This window comes from Colossoma macropomum, unplaced genomic scaffold (genome assembly GCF_904425465.1).
Source record: "Colossoma macropomum unplaced genomic scaffold, Colossoma_macropomum, whole genome shotgun sequence".
NCBI classification, from domain to species: Eukaryota; Metazoa; Chordata; class Actinopteri; order Characiformes; family Serrasalmidae; genus Colossoma; species Colossoma macropomum.
In genome coordinates this window covers 12,789,897-12,809,632 of record NW_023494795.1, presented here as the reverse complement: position 1 = coordinate 12,809,632, position 19,736 = coordinate 12,789,897, and the positions used below count along the sequence as shown (strand labels likewise).

The following is a 19,736-nucleotide window of genomic DNA, read 5'->3' as shown; positions in this document are numbered from 1 at the left end:
ATTCAAATAAACATATACCTAGTTTCCAACAGTGGTATCTGAACAATAATACATTGTTTATTAAACATAGAAAAACAATTTAAGAAAATACAATAACTTTTTAAACACAGAAGACCTTTACTAATCAGGGCCTCTTTAGTTTTAAGTTGGCAAATAGGATGTTTGTGAGTTTTAGCCTTAAAGGAACACAAAATCCAGAAATGCCAAGCTTACTAATAATGAATGAAGGCTAACACAGCCAAATGAGATTATACTAGACTTTGCACTAACTTCACTAACTTGCATCTATCATGGACTATTTTTTCAAGTCATAGTGCATTTAAAGGCTTAAAATGCATGCTGTACTGTCAAGCTTTTATCTCCCACTTATCTAGGGCAGACTGCTGCAGAGGAAGTTCAGGGTGTTAATTTGTCTTCTGACACCTCCTTTCCTAAACCAGGGCTTTTTGGAAAGGCAGAGTTTATTCATCTGTACTCAGGTAGTGATGTGGAATAAGTGCCTTGGAAATCTAGCAACTGGTTAAATAAGGCTTGGAGTGCATTCCAGTCACCCTAGTAGTTCCCTGCAAAGTGGACTGCACAGGGTATTCAGACATTTTAACGTTGATTCTAAGCCCTTCAGCTTCCATTGCAAAGGAAACTTCAAACTGCACGGGGAATAGTGAACAACAGTTTATCAGTTCACAGGAAGTTTACCCATAAGTCACTGCATGTCTCTTGAAGATGGATGTTGCTTCGTGTTTGTGATGCTGCAGGACATTTTTGAATGAAGTTATTCATCAGCTGTAGTTCCCTTAACAGACATCCCGTGCTCAAGTGTGTAGGGAAAATAACGGTACTGCTTAAAGACCCCGGGAAACGGAACACACCCAACAATGCATTTCATTGCACTAACATACACCGACCAGGCGTAACATTATGACCACCTCCTTGTTTCTACGCTCATTTTCCATTTTATCAACTCCACTTATTATATAGGTGCACTTTGTAGTTCTACAGTTACAGACTGTAGTCCATCTGTTTCTCTGCATACTTTTTGTTACCCTTTTACCCTGTTCTTCAGTGGTCAGGACCCCCATGGACCCTCACAGAGCAGGTACTATTTGGGAGGTGGATCATTCTCAGCACTGCAGTAACACTGACGTGGTGGTGGTGTGTTAGTGTGTGTTGCGCTGGTCTGAGTGGATCAGACACAGCAGTGCTGCTGGAGTTTTTAAACACCTCAGTGTCACTGCTGGACTCAGAATAGTCCACCAGCCAAAAATATCCAGGGTAAAAGGGGGCTAACAAAGTATGCAGAGAAACAGATGGACTACAGTCTGTAATTGTAGAACTCCAAAATACACCTTTATGGAAAGTGGAGCTGATAAAATAGAGTGTAGATGTAAGTAGGTGTACTTAAAGTGACTGGTTGATTTATACGGCTTTCCCCATTCAAAGAGACAGGAGTCTGGTCTTGTAGGAGTGGAAATAACTTGTCGTTCTAATTGTAGAACTACAAAGTGCACCTATATAGTTAGTGGAGCTGATAAAATGGACAATGAGCGTAGAAACAAAGAGGTGGTCATAATGTTATGCCTGATCGGTGTATATTAAGGGTTTTCCCTACTTCAGACAGAAACAGCTTAAAAATGTCATCATAGAGGCTGTACTGATGTAGTATGTAAACTCTATCAGTTTCTATAAGTTTCAAAATGTACCATTCACACCTCAGTCCATACAGTCCACATACCAAAACAAAGCTGTAAAACAAGTTTACTTATATATATATATATGCCTATTCAGCCTACAGCAGTTTAGCCCCGCCCGTTCACATTAAAGTAATAATGAGTGTTCCAGCCCTGACTGCTTTTGGATTGAGGTACAGTACAGGGCAGCCAATCAGAACAGAGATCATTCACATACATCAAGCTTAAAGGCACAGTACCATAAACAGCGTGTTTAAGAGATAATGAAAGGTTAGACAATGGTCATACAAAAGTGGACAACTTTCTTCCTCACAGACACACAAAACACTGACAATAAAAAGTTGACCTAAAAGGTGACTTTGGGGGAAGAAATAAAATAAACGAAAAATGCAGAGTATGGGCTTTTACATCTCTGAAAAGTATGAATAAAGAAAAAAACCTAAGAGTTATATAAATGACATTTAAAAAAAACTATGATAGAATGTCTGACCCTCTGTTTCAGTACTGTATTTACTATCCTCACTCCACTCTGACCTCACCATTTGACCTTAGGAGAATCCCTGACGCCATCTAAAGGGTCGCTCCACTACTCTATTCAAGGAATAAAATACATGGTATCCTTGGGGACCCCCTAATGAACCATTTGGACCCTGGGAAGCCTCAAAATCAAAATTAGTGGGATCCCCAGAAATAAACTTTAATAATGCTATATGTGTTTAGTTACTGAGGAAACACTGAAATACAAATTCAGAAAAACGTAACTATTAGTGTTTTATTTTAGCCTGCTTTACCCTCAAAATGCTCGGCTTTTGTCCGAGTTACGAAGCCCAGCCTTCTTACTTTCAGAGCTTTACGATATGCTGCAGGGTTGTGGGTGCGCTACCAATAAAGCCGATGCCTGATATTAAGTGTTTGTAGAGAAGTGAAATTGTACTGATGTCATGGTGACAGCCTAGTCGCTGTTTACTAGCTAGCTCAGCTAACACTCAAGGGATTTAAAAATTGATTATCTTGCAGTATTTTGACACACAGGCTATATTAGCTCAAATGCAGATTGTTGGATGACCCCTTAGAGGGGCAAGGGAGCAAGATAACAAATGGAGCCTGCAGGAGCAAAACTTCACAGAGATGACTGGAGCAAATCACTACGATCCAACTGTGTGTCCTTTTCAAACTTCAAATAAAAATGGCAGACAAAGCTGCTTAGAAGTGTATGCTGGTGCACTAAAATAGTTTATATTACAAATACTTAATAAAACATTTGGGCTCTATATAGTAAATTACAATAAAATACTTCATAAAAACATTTGAGCCCTATATAGTGAACTACTCTATCTGTTTTATACGACTGCTGATGTAATTAAAGTCACTCGCCAGTACAACTTCACACCGTTTGAAGCCAACTTATAGGACTGGTTTCCGGCAAGCCAGATTAAGCTAAACCTAGACTAAAAAGGCTTTTCAATGATAAATCACCGCTGACATTACAATTTGGTCATGGACTAGGCTTAATCCATGTCCACAAAACTAGACCACAGGGTCGGTTTCCTGGTCAGGGATTAAGCCTTGTCCTGGAATTTCCTTTTAATGGAGGATCTCCATTCAGAATTTGGGGTAGTCCAGACCTAGGCTTAACCCCCCTCTGAGAGGCTGACCCATATTGTGCAAACTGACAAGAAAATCACTTCCATTGGAAAAAAACATGCTTCTCATTGTCTTCTTCTCCCCTTGTCCTGCAAGTGGCCACTTGAACACTTCCGCTGTGAGGGGAATTCTACAAGGACACGTTAAAACAGTATTGAAATGCAGAGCTAATCTTGTGCTTGTGTAAAATCACAGCTTTGTGCCCAGCACAGTATAATATTTCTCCCCATATGTAGCAATATTATTACTTAGTACATAAAAATAGATTTCACTTGTTAGTAACCTTGCCTCTTTCTACAGATGTGCAGTAATTCCAGTTCTAAATAGTGGTTACAACTTAAATAGCTCTCATGTGCTGTAATCAAACATATCCCCAATTCTGTACAAGGAAAACATCTGAAAAAAATACTAAAATATTGTAACTTCCATAGAATACGAAAGCAAAAGGGCTTAATATAGCTGTACAATAGGAACAGCCCCGGTCAAGTGTTTGCTAGTGTCGACAGTACTCAGTGGTTATGTTGGGCAGCGAGTAGCCGAAGAAGGAGAAGTCTAGAATGTACTTCTGCAAAAGTTCCCGCAGCAGCTTCTGAGGGACGCTGCACAGGTAATAATGCAGAGTTTCCTTGGTAACAGGCTTGTACCATGTTTGGCGTTCAGGGAAGCGCACGTGCGATGGCGCCCCCACGCGCTCCAAAACGTACGCCGCGTCGCTCTCCAGCTGCTCGTACGAGCCTATGAAGTCATACTCCACGGCGCACGGCTGGCAGAGGTTATGAATGGGCATCCAGTGCTCATTCATGCGCTCTGCATCCTCGTCCAGCAGGTAGCGCACAAACTCGGTGAACGTCACATCATCACCTGCCGCCATCCTCCCGTCCTTCGCGTGCCCTTTGCGGTACCTCCGCACAATCTCAGCGCCGTACTTGCGCTGGTACGCTTTGATCTCGCCAAACTTGTTGCGGTAGGCGGAAAGCAGACGTGCCATGGGCTCACGCACAAATGTGAACTTGAAGTAGTGCCGCAGCCGGTGCCGGATCTCTTCCGGCGAGAAGCTGGACAAGAAGACGAGGTCCGCATGGTGGTCCATCCTCCCCTTGACGTCTACATGCGCCAGCGCACCGCTCAGCACCTTCAGCACCCGCTTCCAGTTGGAGCAGGCCACCTTGGGCACGTAGCAGTAGAGGAAGCGGTGCTCATCGTTCACCAGGATGTGCTGCAGCAGGGTCTTCCTCTGCAGGGGGCTGAGGGACCACACGCTGTGGGGCGTGTTCCTCTGGCCGCACATGGCCCTTATGGTGCGGTTCCGGATCTCCTGCAAAAACTGTGGAAAAGACAGCACGTTAAGCACTACAGCAGCGATAGTTTCACAACAGGGGTGCACTGTTCTGGTCTTAGTTGGCTTGAGTCCAGCAAAGTTTGGCGATTCCTAAACACATTATATGTTTATATATACATACAGGTAGCAAAAAGAACCGCTTAAACATTACTTTTTGTAATGGTCACTGCTCCTCCAAAAAGGTATCTTGACCAAAGACACACCCAGGAATAACTAGTCAGTCCTAGGATTTGAGCTCATAACCTTCTGGTTGCTGGCTCCCCTTTCCTACCACTGTTGGAGACGACTTGCAGTCAATATCAGTGATTTCACTATATTAACATCCAACAAATCATCTTCCCACTCAGAATTTGAACTTTAATGGTACAAGTGCATACAGTATACATTAACTTTTAATATGAAGTACACAATATGAAGTACACTAACATGAATTTCATGTGGATAAACATGTTTTTTGCATACTCCATAAATGTGCTCTCATGTGAAATAAATGTGATTTCTTGATCCCTTCCAACGAAAAACTACCAATTAACCATTCTACCCTTTTTTGGATTGTGTTTTGTTTTCTGTTTTATTTTGTTCAACTATTTAGATTGAAAAGCCACATTTTACTGACCCTTTTACTGTATGCATTGAATAATGCGATACCATGCTTATATGATTTTTTATAAGAAATGTGTCGCTGCTGTCGGAAGAAAACCTTGTATCTCCATTTTTGACGTTTTTCAGTTTTTTACATAATTTGAAAATACCCTTTACATTGTATTGTAAGTTACCCTTTACATTGTATGTAAATTTCATGAATAGACTACAAGAAATGACCTAAAATTAAAGTCTGGTTACATTGACTTACGTTAAAAGTACAGTACGTTTTTTCCTTCTCCTGTAAAGTTACCATTTTGGAGAGAAGGTTTTCTTCTGATAACAGCGATATGCTGTTCGTTATAAGGGCTCACTTGTTCACACATGGTTTTCACACAATTCATGTGTGAAATATACCTGACGTCTGTAAAGGTGATCTTACAGGTACGTGTCATGTTTCATGCCTTGAGCTGTAGACTCAACCCCACCTGCCTCCTACATTACACTGGCTGGATTAAGTTCCATAAAGTTTTGCTCAACTTTTTTGAACACATTGCATCCCCCAGACACGCACCGCGCGACTGTGTGTAAAGGTCCCATCACTTCCTATAGAAAATACACAGGCTCTGTTGTGCTGCCCTGCCGGGCTGCAGCAACGTAAACGCAGCGGAAGAGTATTTATCAGTTTTTTTGTAGGACGTCTTTCAGTCTTGATTTCTGCCACACACCACTTTCTCACTTTATCAGGTTTTCAAAGCAGTGTTTCTCGACTTCAGTCACTACCTAGCACAGTTCTAGCTATTTCCTCCATCAACACACCTCATCCACCTCATTCAACTAAAAAATAACAGTTCTTTAAGGGTTCTTTAGTAAAGAAAACAGTTCTGTATAGAGCCATGAACACTCAAAGAACCCTTTGCATGATTAAAGGGTTCTTGCATCGTGAAAGCGTTCTTCAGATTGATGGAGAATGTGCTGTAGATGGTTCTATATAGAACCTTTTTGAAAAGGGTTCTATATATCACAAAAAGGGTTCTTCTATTATTACAAGCTTGACATCATAACAAGAGAAGAACCTTTTTTGGTGCTATATAGAACCCTTTTCAAAAAGGCTCTATATAGAACCATCTACAGCACATTCTCCGCCAATCTGAAGAACGCTTTCACGATGCAAGAACCCTTTAATCATGCAAAAGGTTCACTGAGTGTTCATAGTTCTATACAGAACTATTTCCTTTACTAAACAACTCTTGAAGAACCATCATTTTTAAGTGTGTAGATTGGGTAGGGAATAGCTGGAACTGTACGGGACTGCAGGTCCCAAGGACTGCAGTTGAGAAACACTGTACAAAAAACTGCTTTCCATGCTGGACAAATCTGGCCCAAATTATGTCTTTTCTTGATGGTCTTTCTGCTCCTGCTTTACTTAACCTCTCTATGCTTTACCAGGAATCCATGATGGCAGTCTGACTGCTACCAACACCAGATAGTTTCTTTTTGTGAATATTCTTCCTATTTCACTTCCTCATTCTAGGTTTTAAACATTCTTTTACACCCAACAGCTGCACCCGATATGGGACTCCACTTAGAGCATATTTGCACTCACTGACCATGCCAGGAATCTTTGGCTGCATCCAGCCACATACTCCTATACTAAATATTACACCACCATCGGTAGTACATTCATTAGTACTATGTTTAATACAATATAGTATAGAGTTTTGGGCACAGCTTGTGTTTGGTGATTGAGTCAGGTTTGTCCAATCAATGCCAGGTGTTTTTTATTTAGTTCTTCAATCACTTAACAAGCTGCATCAGACCTATGGGAGAGCAAAGCACAGCCTAACATACATTTTATATGTAGTTAAACCAGTTTAAGTAGAAGGTACTTTTGGTAATATTATGTTCCCACAGCAATGTCACCTGCTAATTTTGACATCAGCCAGAGAGAAATTTCTCAAGATTCACCTTGAAGACTGAACATAACTTTTTCACAGTAAGTGTTCTTGGCTACTGAGTTGTGTCATAATTCCACATAATTCACACCTGTATTATTAATTACTCTCTTGGTGGCTGTAATATAGCACCCTTTTGAAACATGTAAACCACAGGGCAGTTTGTATGCATAAAATATATTCTAATACACCGATCAGGCATAACATTATGACCACCTCCTTGTTTCTACGCTCATTGTCCATTTTATCAGCTCCACTTACTATATAGGTGCACTTTGTAGTTCTACAATTACAGACTGTAGTCCATCTGTTTCTCTGCATACTTTATTAGTCCCCTTTTACCCTGTTCTTCAGGGGTTAGGACCCCCATGGACCCTCACAGAGCAGGTACTATTTGGGTGGTGGATCATTCTCAGCACTGCAGTAACACTGACGTGGTGGTGGTGTGTTAGTGTGTGTTGCGCTGGTCTGAGTGGATCAGACACAGCAGTGCTGCTGGAGTTTTTAAATACCTCAGTGTCACTGCTGGACTGAGAATAGTCCACCAACCAAAAATATCTAGCCAACAGCGTCCTGTGGGCAGCGTCCTGTGACCACTGATGAAAGACTAGAGGATGACCAACATAAACTGTGCAGCAGCAGATGAGCTATCATCTCTGACTTTACATCTACAAGGTGGACTGACAATGTAGGAGTGTCCAATAGAGTGGACAGTGAGTGGACACAGTGTTTAAAAACTCCAGCAGCACTGCTGTGTCTGATCCACTCAGACCAGCACAACACACATTAACACACAACCACCACGTCAGTGTTACTGATCCAACACCCAAATAGTACCTTCTCTGTGGTGGTCCTGTGGGGGTCCTGACCATTAAAGAACAGAGTGAAAGGGGCTAACAAAGTATGCAGAGAAACAGATGGACTACACTCTGTAATTGTAGAACTAAAGTGCACATTTATAGAAAGTGGAGCTGATAAAATGGTGTAGATGTAAGTAGGTGTACTTAAAGTGACTGGTTGATTTATACGGCTTTCCCCATTCAAAGAGACAGGAGTCTGGTCTTGTAGGAGTGGAAATAACTGCCTGGGGATGTTGCCAAGATGGCCACTGAGTGGACAGACTTTCCTGTAAGGACTCTGGCATCTTACCCAACACAAAGTCTCTAGCAACCACACCACTTTCAGCCACTTACATTGAACAAATACAGGGAATTGACTAATTTTGTGATTTTCCTCATTTAACTGAATCTCTCGTCAAACACATTAAAAGCAGATGCTAAACAGTGACAAGCAGATGTGTGGGGTTCACAGTGGGTCTGTTAGAGCAGAGAAATCACCAAACCGTGCAGTTTCGATGCAGGATTAGAGTCGAGCACACCTGCTCAATAACATCAGTACAACTGTTTCAAGATACAATAGCCATACAGCTGCAGTATTAGCCTATGTTAATAATAATAATAATAATAATAATAATAATAACAACAACTTTTATTTATAGAGCACTTCTCATACTGATGGCAGCTCAAAATGCTTTAGAGATGATAAATTTGAACAATAATGGAAAAAACTATGAGTATTCATTTAAAATCATAAGAAAATGACACAGATCAAATTTAAAAATATATAAATACCAAAGAGACGTAGAATTTTAACTGAATGCTAAGTTAAAGAGACACATTTTCAAATGTTTCTTAAATGAGTGAACTGAACTTGACTGTTCCACAATTTAGAAGCATAATAACTGAAAAAGTCTGCAAGGTGTTTGTAGAAGGTCAGTATCTGCAGATCTAAGATCTCATGCTGGAACACAGGCAGACATTCTGTGATATAAGCAGAGCTCTAAGGTCATTTAGGGCCTTAAAAACTAGTAGCAGAACTTTAATCCATCCTAAAAGATACAAACCGGATTCCAAAAAAGTTGGGACACTAAACAAATTGTGAATAAAAACTGAATGCAATGATGTGGAGGTGCCAACATCTAATATTTTATTCAGAATAGAACACAAATCACAGATCAAAAGTTTAAACTGAGAGAATGTATCATTTTAAGGGAAAAATATGTTGTTTCAAAATTTCATGGCGTCAACAAATCCCAAAAAAGTTGGGACAAGTAGCAATAAGTGGCTGGAAAAAGGAAATTGAGCATATAACGAACAGCTGGAAGACCAATTAACACTAATTAGGTCAACTGACAACATGATTGGGTATAAAAAGAGCTTCTCAGAGTGTCAGTGTCTCTCTGAAGCCAAGATGGTAAGAGGATCACCAATTCCACCATTGTTGCGCAGAAAGATAGTGCAGCAATACCAGAATGGTGTTACCCGGCGTAAAATAGCAAAGACTTTTAAGTTATCATCATCAACCGTGCATAACATCATCAAAAGATTCAAACAATCTGGAACAATCGCTGTGTGTAAGGGTCAAGGCCATAAAACTCTACTGGATGCTCGTGATCTCCGGGCCCTTAAACGTCACTGCACCTCAAACAGGAATGCCACTGTCAAGGAAATAACAGAATGGGCTCAGGAATACTTCCAGAAAGCATTGTCAGTGAACACAATCCACCGTGCCATCCGCCGTTGCCAGCTGAAACTCTACAGTGCAAAGAGGAAGCCATTTCTAAGCAAGCTCCACAAGCTCAGACGTTTGCACTGGGCCAGGGGTCTTTTAAAATGGAGTGTGGCAAAATGGAAGACTGTTCTGTGGTCAGATGAGTCATGATTTGAAGTTCTTTATGGAACACTGGGACGCCATGTCATCCGGACCAGAGAGGACAAGGATAACCCAAGTTGTTATCAACGCTCCGTTCAGAAGCCTGCATCACTGATGGTATGGGGTTGCATGAGTGCTTGTGGCATGGGCAGCTTGCATGTCTGGAAAGGCACCATTAATGCAGAGAACTATGTTCAGGTTCTAGAAAAACATATGCTCCCATCTAGACGTCATCTCTTTCAGGGAAGACCCTGCATTTTTCAACAAGATAATGCCAGACCACATTCTGCAGCAATCACAACATCATGGCTACGTAGGAGAAGGATCCGGGTACTGAAATGGCCAGGCTGCAGTCCAGATCTTTCACCTATAGAGAACATTTGGCGCATCATAAAGAGGAAGGTGCGACAAAGAAGGCCCAAGACGATTGAACAGTTAGAGGCCTGTATTAGACATGAATGGGAGAGCATTCCTATTTCTAAACTTGAGAAACTGGTCTCCTCTGTCCCCAGACGTCTGTTGAGTGTTGTAAGAAGAAGGGGGGATGCCACACAGTGGTAAAAATGGCCTTGTCCCAACTTTTTTGGGATTTGTTGACGCCATGAAATTTTGAAACAACGTATTTTTCCCTTAAAATGATACATTCTCTCAGTTTAAACTTTTGATCTGTGATTTGTGTTCTATTCTGAATAAAATATTAGATGTTGGCACCTCCACATCATTGCATTCAGTTTTTATTCACAATTTGTTTAGTGTCCCAACTTTTTTGGAATCCGGTTTGTACATGTAGCCAGCGCAGTTCTTTTAAAACGGGAGTGATGTGATCTCTCTGTGTTGTTTGTGTTAGGATCTGTGCTGCTGCATTGTGTAAGAGCTGTAGAGGATGTATTGCTTTCTTAGGAAGTCCAGTAAGAAGATCATTAGTCATCAGTTCTGCTTGTAAAAAAATGCATGAACAAGTTTCTCTGCGTCGCTCTGAGATAGAAAAGGCTGAACTTCAGTGATATTTCTCAGATGATAGAAAGCTACTTTAGTGACTGCGTTTACATGCGGGATAAAACTCAGAATGCCAGATTACACCCAGGTTTCATACTTCAGGTTTGTTATACGAGGCTTTAGTAGCAAAAATCAGTATGTCATTTTTTTCTTGATTTGTTTGTTGAAAGATTTGTGACGTTTGAGAAATATCTGACATACAGCGGGTAAGCCTTCAGAAAGAATGGAAATATAAGATTGCATGTCATCAACAGAGCTATAAAAATTGACATCATGTTTCCTGAAGACATCCCCTACAGGTAACACAGACAAAGACAAAAGCAAAGGCCCTAAATCTGAACCCGGTGGGACTCCACACAAAATGTTAAATTTCCCAGTGAAACCAAGAACTGTCTATTCATTAAATATGATTTACTAATTCTAAACAAGGCCTTAGAGGCCTACCCAGTATCCAAGATGGTCAAATAGAACACTGATCAACGGCACCAAAAGCTGAACTAGAATCCAACAAAACCAAAGTGGGATTTTGGATTTTGTTCAACAGGCTAAGCCTGTCATTCACCTCAGTCTCAGTACTATGGTTAGAACAAAAGCCTGACTGAAATTCTCATATACACATTTAATTCTATAAAAACAACTTTTTCTTTAAAACTTTTTCTTTTTACTTAAAAAATGGATGTTAGAAATTGGTCTAAAAATGATTTAGTACAGATGGACCCATGCTACTCTTTTCTAGTAGAGGCGTCACCAAGGCAGTTTTGAAATCATCTGGAAAAGCATGTGTTGACAGAGAACAGTTTACAAAAACCATCTTAAGGAGTGAAGTCAAGAGTCGAGATCGCATGTGGACGGGCTTAAGTTGTTTATAACAGTTGTGAGCTCCTGACAATTGATAACAGAGAAAGATGTCATTCCTGATGTGAGTGGCTTATCAGGAAAATCACAGCAGGCTGAGCTACGCTCGGTCTTATCAAGGCTATTTTATCTATTTTACAATGAACTGTAAACTCTCCACATATTTTAGGAGATGAATCACCACAAGACACACTAGCAGAAAAGTTGGGGTTAATTAGTCAGTCTGTGGTGGAAAAAAGAACTCTGGTATTAACTTTTTGTTTATTAATTACACTAGAGAGGAATGGCTGTCTGGATATTTTCATAGCATTATTGTGAGTGGAGAGTTAGTTTTCCTTCACAAGTGCTTTGATGTACAACAGCTTCTCTTAAGCTGGCGTATTTCCTCATTTACCCACAGTTTTCTTTCATCTGGCTGTTTTGAGAACATTAGGTTTCCTTTTATCTAGCATTTAGATCGGAGACCAGATCACTACAGGAAGTCAGAGCTGCATTCGATGCACTTTGTATTCGATGCACTATTTTAAACGTTTTAAAACCTCTTAACCGTTTCTGAATCAGTGTAACATTTTATAAAATAATCATTCTGGATCTCTTGCAGAGATGTTTATTTTTTAGCAGATGTGCTGAATCTGTGGTTGATTACAGATACGGGTTCCAGGCACTAGCTCCGAGTTAGAAACACATTGCAGAGTTGATGCATGTGCTGTATGTGTTTAAGAGCAGCTAATGAGTTCCTCCTGCACCTCAGCCAAACCGCACAACTGGCCACATGGACTTATGTCTATATCTCTCTATGTGGAATGTTGAGTCTGTGTTGAGCTGCTAGCGTGCAATGAGGAGTGAGAACCTCCTGCTGTGAAAACAACTCATACCTCTGCACAAAATCTGAGATAAAACAGGCCGCACAACTGCAGCTTTCTTCAGATCAATCTAGGGTTGGGCAATATGACAATACATATCGTTATTGTGATAAATTAGGTCACAATGCAAGACAATATGCTTTTTTGTGCATATTGTGGATATCGTCAGTACCTGTAAACCACTAACCAGCTGACCGCTTCATTATAAAGAGACCAAAATTAGTCCTCTTTAACTATTTAGTGCAACACAATATACCAAATATTGAATAAAAATCAAGTTCAGTTTTTGATAGTATTTTTTTTGTCTGAAAAAATAAATATCATGACTTATCATGTATCAGGATTTTTTTTTTTGCCATATCATACACCTTTATATCAAATAATTCTGCCATAACTGGCACAATAAAAACAGCATTAAACACACATATATATATATATATATATATATATATATATATATACACACACACACACATACATACATGGAAAAGCGGATGTGAACTGATTTTTTTCCCTACATATACATATACATCATTTACCCATATATATATATATCTCACTGCTGTCGGAACAAAACCTTGTATCTCCATTTTTGTCGTTTTTCAGTTTTTGACATAATTTGAAAATGCCTGTTGGCCTTTACATTGTGCGTAATTTCATGAAGAATGGACTAAAAGAAACATCCCAAAATGACTTGGAAAAATGTCTGGTTCCATTGACTTACATATATATATATATATATATATATATATATATATATATATATATATATATATATATAAAACAGACCTACAGTACAGGCATAACAGGCAGAAATAGCACTTAATGGCTACTGTGAAAAAGGGCTCTAAAGATTCAGAGCACAAATGACCTCACATAGGCTTTCACATAGGCTGGACTTGTGCACATAAACGTAACTCACCCTGGGCTACTCCTCTGCTGCACATTCACTTCAGTGATGTAGGTAGTGATGTGTTCCAGTACATCTCAGTTGTGGGAATGCAGGCGACTAAAGCTGGTGCAGCTAGAAAACTACTCACTTTTTTAAGCGAATATTTAAGTTACTTGACAATAAAGGTTTTTGGTGAAGACATTAAAATGCTTATTTACAGCTCAAACAATAAGCAGAAGAAAGCAAGTTGCTGAAAACACACACACCACACACAACTGAATGTTTGACATGTTAAATATTGTAATATTAATGTTTCTCACACTCATCTAAAACCCTCCACCCCCCCACACCCCTGAATGTTAATGTTTTATTCAAAGTTGTCTCTGCATGTTTGTGCACTGCTCTCTGTGTCTATGTGCAAATATGTAGAACTTGTGTATGTATGTCTCATGTTCCGTGTTCCTCTTACACTGTTGCACCCTAATTTCAATAAATGCATACATATACAGACTCATGCTTGAGGTTGTACGAGATCATTTTAAAGCCAAAAGCTGGATGCAGTTCTACTCCCAGTGGAAGTCTATGGGAGGTACCTTTTGGACCCTGTCTTATTTTGGAAGTGTGCATTTAACCAAAAAAGCCACCATGTGTTTTTTTTTTTACTCTAAAAAGTGGAAAATATGTTTTCAAGGAAAAAGGTAGGGCTGTGCTTCAGATGTGAGCTCATGAATGGGCTCCACTCTTCGGAGAACAAGAAATAACATACACAACAATTTAAGAAGCTCCTGGACTCTAAACTCCAACAGAGCTGTGTACTTTACAAACTCATCCACACACTTTCACTGTTTACTCCACTAATGAAAGATGCTGTAGACAAGCAGACACACACGTGCAGTGAGTTCACACCACTGATGTATAAACACATGGTAACTGCACTCTGTATTGTAAAGAATAATATAAAACACGTGATCAATTTTTGTGGTTTTGTGTAAAGCCTAAGCTAAGCCTCTTACGAGTTAGCCCTTCACTGCACACTTGCTTTCTTTCTAATAAACCAAGAGGCCAGGAGTGGCGTTCCACAGAAGCAGGCTCTCTCAGTTTAGCTGGACAACTTAAAGGAGTAGCTTGACCAAACATGCTCATGTTACAAACAGTGAATGGAGGTTAGTAGCCACCGATTAGCATGTCATTTTCATAATGCTAACTAGAAGTTGTTTGTCCTCACTGTTAGCAACGTTCTGAACTTTATATTTAAGTTCAAAGTTTGAGGCATGTCCAGTAGGAATGAATTTGGACAATCTTACCTTTTGGCTTAGGCCAGTCTAACTATAATACCCTATAATACTCTTCTTATTCCTAAGCACTGCAGTGCTCAGATTCTCAGCCACTTTGGCCCTGGACTAGATCATCACAAATGCTCAAAAAGGTCTACAAAATAAGTACTATGGTACATATATACACTATGTAGTGCATATATGTACCATCCACTATGGTGGATGGTACAAATATACACTATAATCCAAAAGTCTGGAATCACTGTTCAAAAGTTTGAAACATTTTCAACAATATACCCCAGTTTGATTTTATATAAATGAATAAAATTAATTACGTATTGTAGTCCTGTGCAGATGCATAGCTATCAAATAATTATTAGACCACAATGCTGTAAAATGTAAACAAAAATATGATGAACGTAGAAGATTTCTTAAATAACCAAGAAAACTGTACAACACTGAGACTGAAGCTTGAAAATGACTGAAAACTAATATCCAGAATTCATCATAATTCCAAAGTGGTGATTAAATCTCAGGGCCAGATAACTTACTTAGGTGACGTAATTACCCAGAGGAAAGAAATATTCTAAATGAGATCACCTTCTGATCTCAGGTTCTTCTCCTAGACACAAATCGGAGTGAAACTGAAGCCATTTTCTCCTGATTCTGAAATTTGGCTCCTGAGGAATAAAATTCAGATTTTCTCACTTTGATCAAAATGTTGTCACACAAGTGGCTTAACTCTTCTGACTCGTCTCACCCCAGCCTCAGCTTAAAATCTCCATAATAAGCATGTAAGATCTTCCATAGTAAGATCTCATTGTTTTCTTATACAGCTCTATTCTATATTACAAAACTCTCTCAGCAGTCCATCAGTGTAGAAGGAGAACTCACGCTTTTCCCCTTCATCACCAGAACTTCTCACAGTAAAATGCTGATGTTGATCTCCTCTTTTCTCCTGAGGGGAGTTTACGAGGAATAATTCAGAAATCAGTGACCTTCATTAATATAATATTGAGATCTGCTTTATTTCTCTGAGACAATCTTGATTTTTTTTTCCTCTGGCAAGTGGATCCAAACCTCCAGACTTCCACACAATCCCACCTGTTCCCATCATCTGGGCTGAAGCTCTTTGAAATTAAATAAAAGTAAACAACCTGCAACACTGAGATAGAGACAAAAAGCACGTCAAGACGGTTAACATCGTGTGGTCATTAACTCACACATAGGACGCATATGAGAGGCACCAGTTAGCATGTAGTCCACAGATCACCAGGTAGACACACAGCAGCAGTCTGTGTGAAACCACATGGAGGTTAGATTTGAATGTATTTTCCATTATTGGCAACATTATTCTGTGAATGGTAACTCCCAGGGCCTACAGGGTTAAATCAGATACAGCTTGATCTGGTGATCTCTGAAAAAAATGAAAGCGAACAACTGGCAGAACATGTTTGTGTCATTTGTGCTGCATAACCCCAAGCAGATTAATCTGGGCTGAGGAGTAAAGTTCTGCCTGTATGTATGTAGAGGTTTACAGGGTGACGTGCAGCAGCAGAAGAGCCTTGTGTTATAGTTTATTTTTTCTACTGACTGATTTTAACACAGAACTCCAGCACAGCTTTAAAGTGTGCTAAATACACATTAATGCAATTTAACCTTTTAATTCACAAAATATTTGATATCATATCTGGTAGCATAACCAAGTGTTTCCCATAGCCTTAGATGAAGGTCAGATTTGTAGGTCCCAAAAGGTTTTTTAATGGGATTTAGGTCTGGCCGTTTCAGAACAGTGCACAGTTTTGTCTTAAAAATCCCTTGTAGTTTTTTTTCCTTTTCCCACCAGGATATTTCACTCCAAAGTGGCTTGTTATTCCCCTGATATTATGACATGTTTGTTTTCCAATGTTTTCTGGAAGCAGATGGTGTCTTTTATTATTTTTCTGCATGTGCTTGTGTGTCAATGTGCTTGTGGGGTAAATTAACTGTTATGGGACCAAATAACATATTCTGCTATTACAAACCCCATTTCTGGAAAAGCTGGGACATTTTGCAAAATGTAGCAAAAAACAAGAATCTGTAATTTGTTCACTCTCTTGAACCTTTACTTAACTGACAAATGTAGAAAGAAATGACTCTGAATTTGATTGTATTTTGTAAATATAACCAAATTTTGAATTTGATGCCTGCAACACACTCAAAAAACACTGGGACGTGGCAAAATAAGAGTGAAAAGTTCACTGAATATTAGTTAAGTTACACTGTTTCCACAATAACAAAGCTCTGGCTTTGCAAACAAAGATGGGTCATAGCTCACAACTTCGTGCCAAATCTTGTGAGTGAATTATCAAATATTTCAAAATGGATATTTGCCAACACAAGATTACAAAGAATTTAGGTCTTTCACAAGATTCAGAGAATCGGGAGAAATCCCAGTGCGTGTAAGGCAAGGCCAGAAACCACTGCTGAATGTGCAAAACCTTCAAGCCCTCAGACGGCACTGCATCAGGAACTGTCACAATACTGTGTTAAATACAGTTACATGAACTCGGGAGTACTTCAGAAAACTCAGCAAGGGTGACTTGCAGTACCAGTGAGCATATTGGGATTTTAGAGAGACATATGCTGCCATCAGGACGATGCCTTTTTTATGGGAAGCACATGATTTTTCCAGCAAGGCAACAGCAGGCCTCATTCTGCATGTGCTATATCAGTGTGGCTTCATAAACACAGAGTGTATGTGCTTGACTGGCCTGCCTGCAGTCCAGATCTGTCTCCTACTGAAAATTATCATGAAGAGGAGAATCAGACAATGATGACCACAGACTGCTGAGCAGCTGAAGTCTTGTATCAAACAAGAATGGGCAAAAATTCCACTTTGAAAACTAACAGTTAGCATCCTCAGTTCCCAAACGATTAAAAAGTGTAATTAAATGAAAAGGTGATGTAACACAGGGAAACATGCCTCTGTGTTCGCAAGCAGCATATTCAAAATTTGTTTATTTTTACAAAATACAATCAAGTTGGTCAGGCAAAACAATAAAAGCCATTTCTTTGCATTTGTGTGAGTTGAATAAAGGTTCAAGACAATGAAATAATCACAGATTCTTGTTTTTACTGCATTCATATTACAAAACTTTTTCAGAAATGGGGTTTGTAATTTGTCTTTTCAGTCCGTTTTAAGGAGATGATGTGATATTACAGAACAATAACAGACACTAATAAACAAAACCAGGAGGCCACTTGAGAAGGAGAGAAAAATGCTGAATGGGTTCTGTTCTGCTCTGTAAGTGTTCATATCAGTCTGCTACTGGTTTTGATCTTTATTGCTCTTGATTATAATTAGCCAAATTGCTATGGAAACATTTAATTAGTTACCTTGTCAACAGACATGGAAACAAGCTCTACTGTAACCGCCCACTGCTTTCACTCATAAGAAGTCCACCCTGCAGTTTTAAAAGTCATTGTCAGTAAACCTGACTGCACAATTCCTGACGGTGTTAGAAGTCTGAGGGCTTCCTGAAATAGAGAATGTACGGAGCCCTGCCGGTGTCATCCTGTATAAATAAAAATAATGCGCGGCCACGCCTTATTAACACAAGGGAACGAGATCCTAATGCGTGGCCACGACTTAGTAAGGCGCGGGAACGAGATCCCAACTTACAAAGTCATGGCCATGCATTAGGATCTCGTTCCCACGCCTTACTACGCGGTGGCCGCGCATTAGGATCTCGTTCCCACGACTTAATCATCTCATTCCCACGCCTTACTAATAATGCCACGCATTATTTTGATTTACACAGGATGTCACCAGCGGGGCTCCGTAAGAGGGGCTCCGTACAATGTCTTAAATTCATGAGGGAATCGTGGGAGTCAGACTACGGGCTCCAGACCGACTGACCATTATAATAACTTAAAACGAGCGTTACTGAATAAACCGGGATACAGGCACCGTTTAAAAGCCCTACTCGAGTACAGCGCCGAGCGAGAGCGCTGCTCTGTGAGCTGTGGCTCGGAGTAAGGCGGGGAGGGGGGGCTGCGGAGGGGGGAGTAATCTCGGATTACCTGCGATTCCACGTCCACAGCGGGCTCCTGCTGCCTCATGTAGAAGAAGTCCGGTCTCCTGCCGTTGGCGAGCGGCGACGGGGTGTCCACTCTGTTCAGCATGCCCTTCTCGATGAGCAGCAGCAGGCCGCCGGACGCCACGATCACGGCGAAAGTGAGCACGGAGGGCAGAACGGCCGAGTGTCGACCGGAGCTCAGCATCGAGCGGCTCCGAGTCACGCTAACCCGCTTCAGCCCGCTCTCCGGCTTCCGAGGCGGCATGGCGAAGCCGAGTCCCGTCCTCCGTCTTGAGGTTTTCTTTTCTGGTTTCTTTGTTCTCTCCACGAAAAGAAGGCGGCCGGACTATCGCATACCCATTCCGTCTCTCGTCCGCACAAGTTTTCAGCTCTTCCAAAAAACTATTTGGGAGCTGTGTATCATGGGAAATGTAGTTGTATCGCAACTGGGGGGGCGGAGAAAGAAGCAGGGTAGAAGCCGGGGGGTTGATGAGATGACGTTGAGTTAGAGCAGAAAGAACAGTCAGCTCCCATTGGCTTTCACACCTGATCAATCTCTATGTTATTATTAGGTAATAAAAACATTTCATCTGTCAGATTCAAATCAACAGGACAAGTCAGGGCTGGGTCTCCCAAAAGCATCTTAGCACTAAGAGGATCCTTAAATGGAACAGCGAGTATCACAGTGAAAACTTTATAACAGCTGAGACGATCTTAACATTATACACTGATCATCCATAACATTAAAACTACCTCCTTGTTTTTACACTTATGGTCCATTTTATCAGCTCCACTTAATAGTTCTACAATTACAGACTGTAGTCCATCTGTTTCTCTGTATACTTTGTTGTTCCCCTTTCACCCTGTTCTTCAAT

At 40.3% G+C, this 19,736-nt stretch overlaps 1 protein-coding gene across 1 annotated transcript; it reads right to left on the bottom strand.

Annotated features, from left to right (window-relative positions):
* Positions 1-1,291: 1,291 nt before the first annotated feature.
* chst14 (carbohydrate (N-acetylgalactosamine 4-0) sulfotransferase 14) lies at positions 1,292-19,271 on the bottom strand. The gene is made up of 2 exons (XM_036581495.1): positions 18,866-19,271; positions 1,292-4,656 (listed from the first exon to the last, which is right to left on the bottom strand). The coding sequence occupies exons 1-2, from the start codon at positions 19,124-19,126 to the stop codon at positions 3,826-3,828; spliced, it is 1,092 nt and encodes a 363-aa protein (XP_036437388.1). The 5' UTR covers positions 19,127-19,271; the 3' UTR covers positions 1,292-3,825.
* Positions 19,272-19,736: the final 465 nt, after the last annotated feature.

Excerpts from the sequence above, each read along its gene's own strand:
- chst14 (XM_036581495.1), bottom strand. The coding sequence starts at position 19,126 with ATGCCGCCTCGGAAGCCGGAGAGCGGGCTGAAGCGGGTTAGCGTGACT. Across the intron at positions 4,657-18,865 it reads CTGTGGACGTGGAATCGCAG|TTTTTGCAGGAGATCCGGAA; the intron begins GTAATCCGAGAT and ends TCTTTTCCACAG.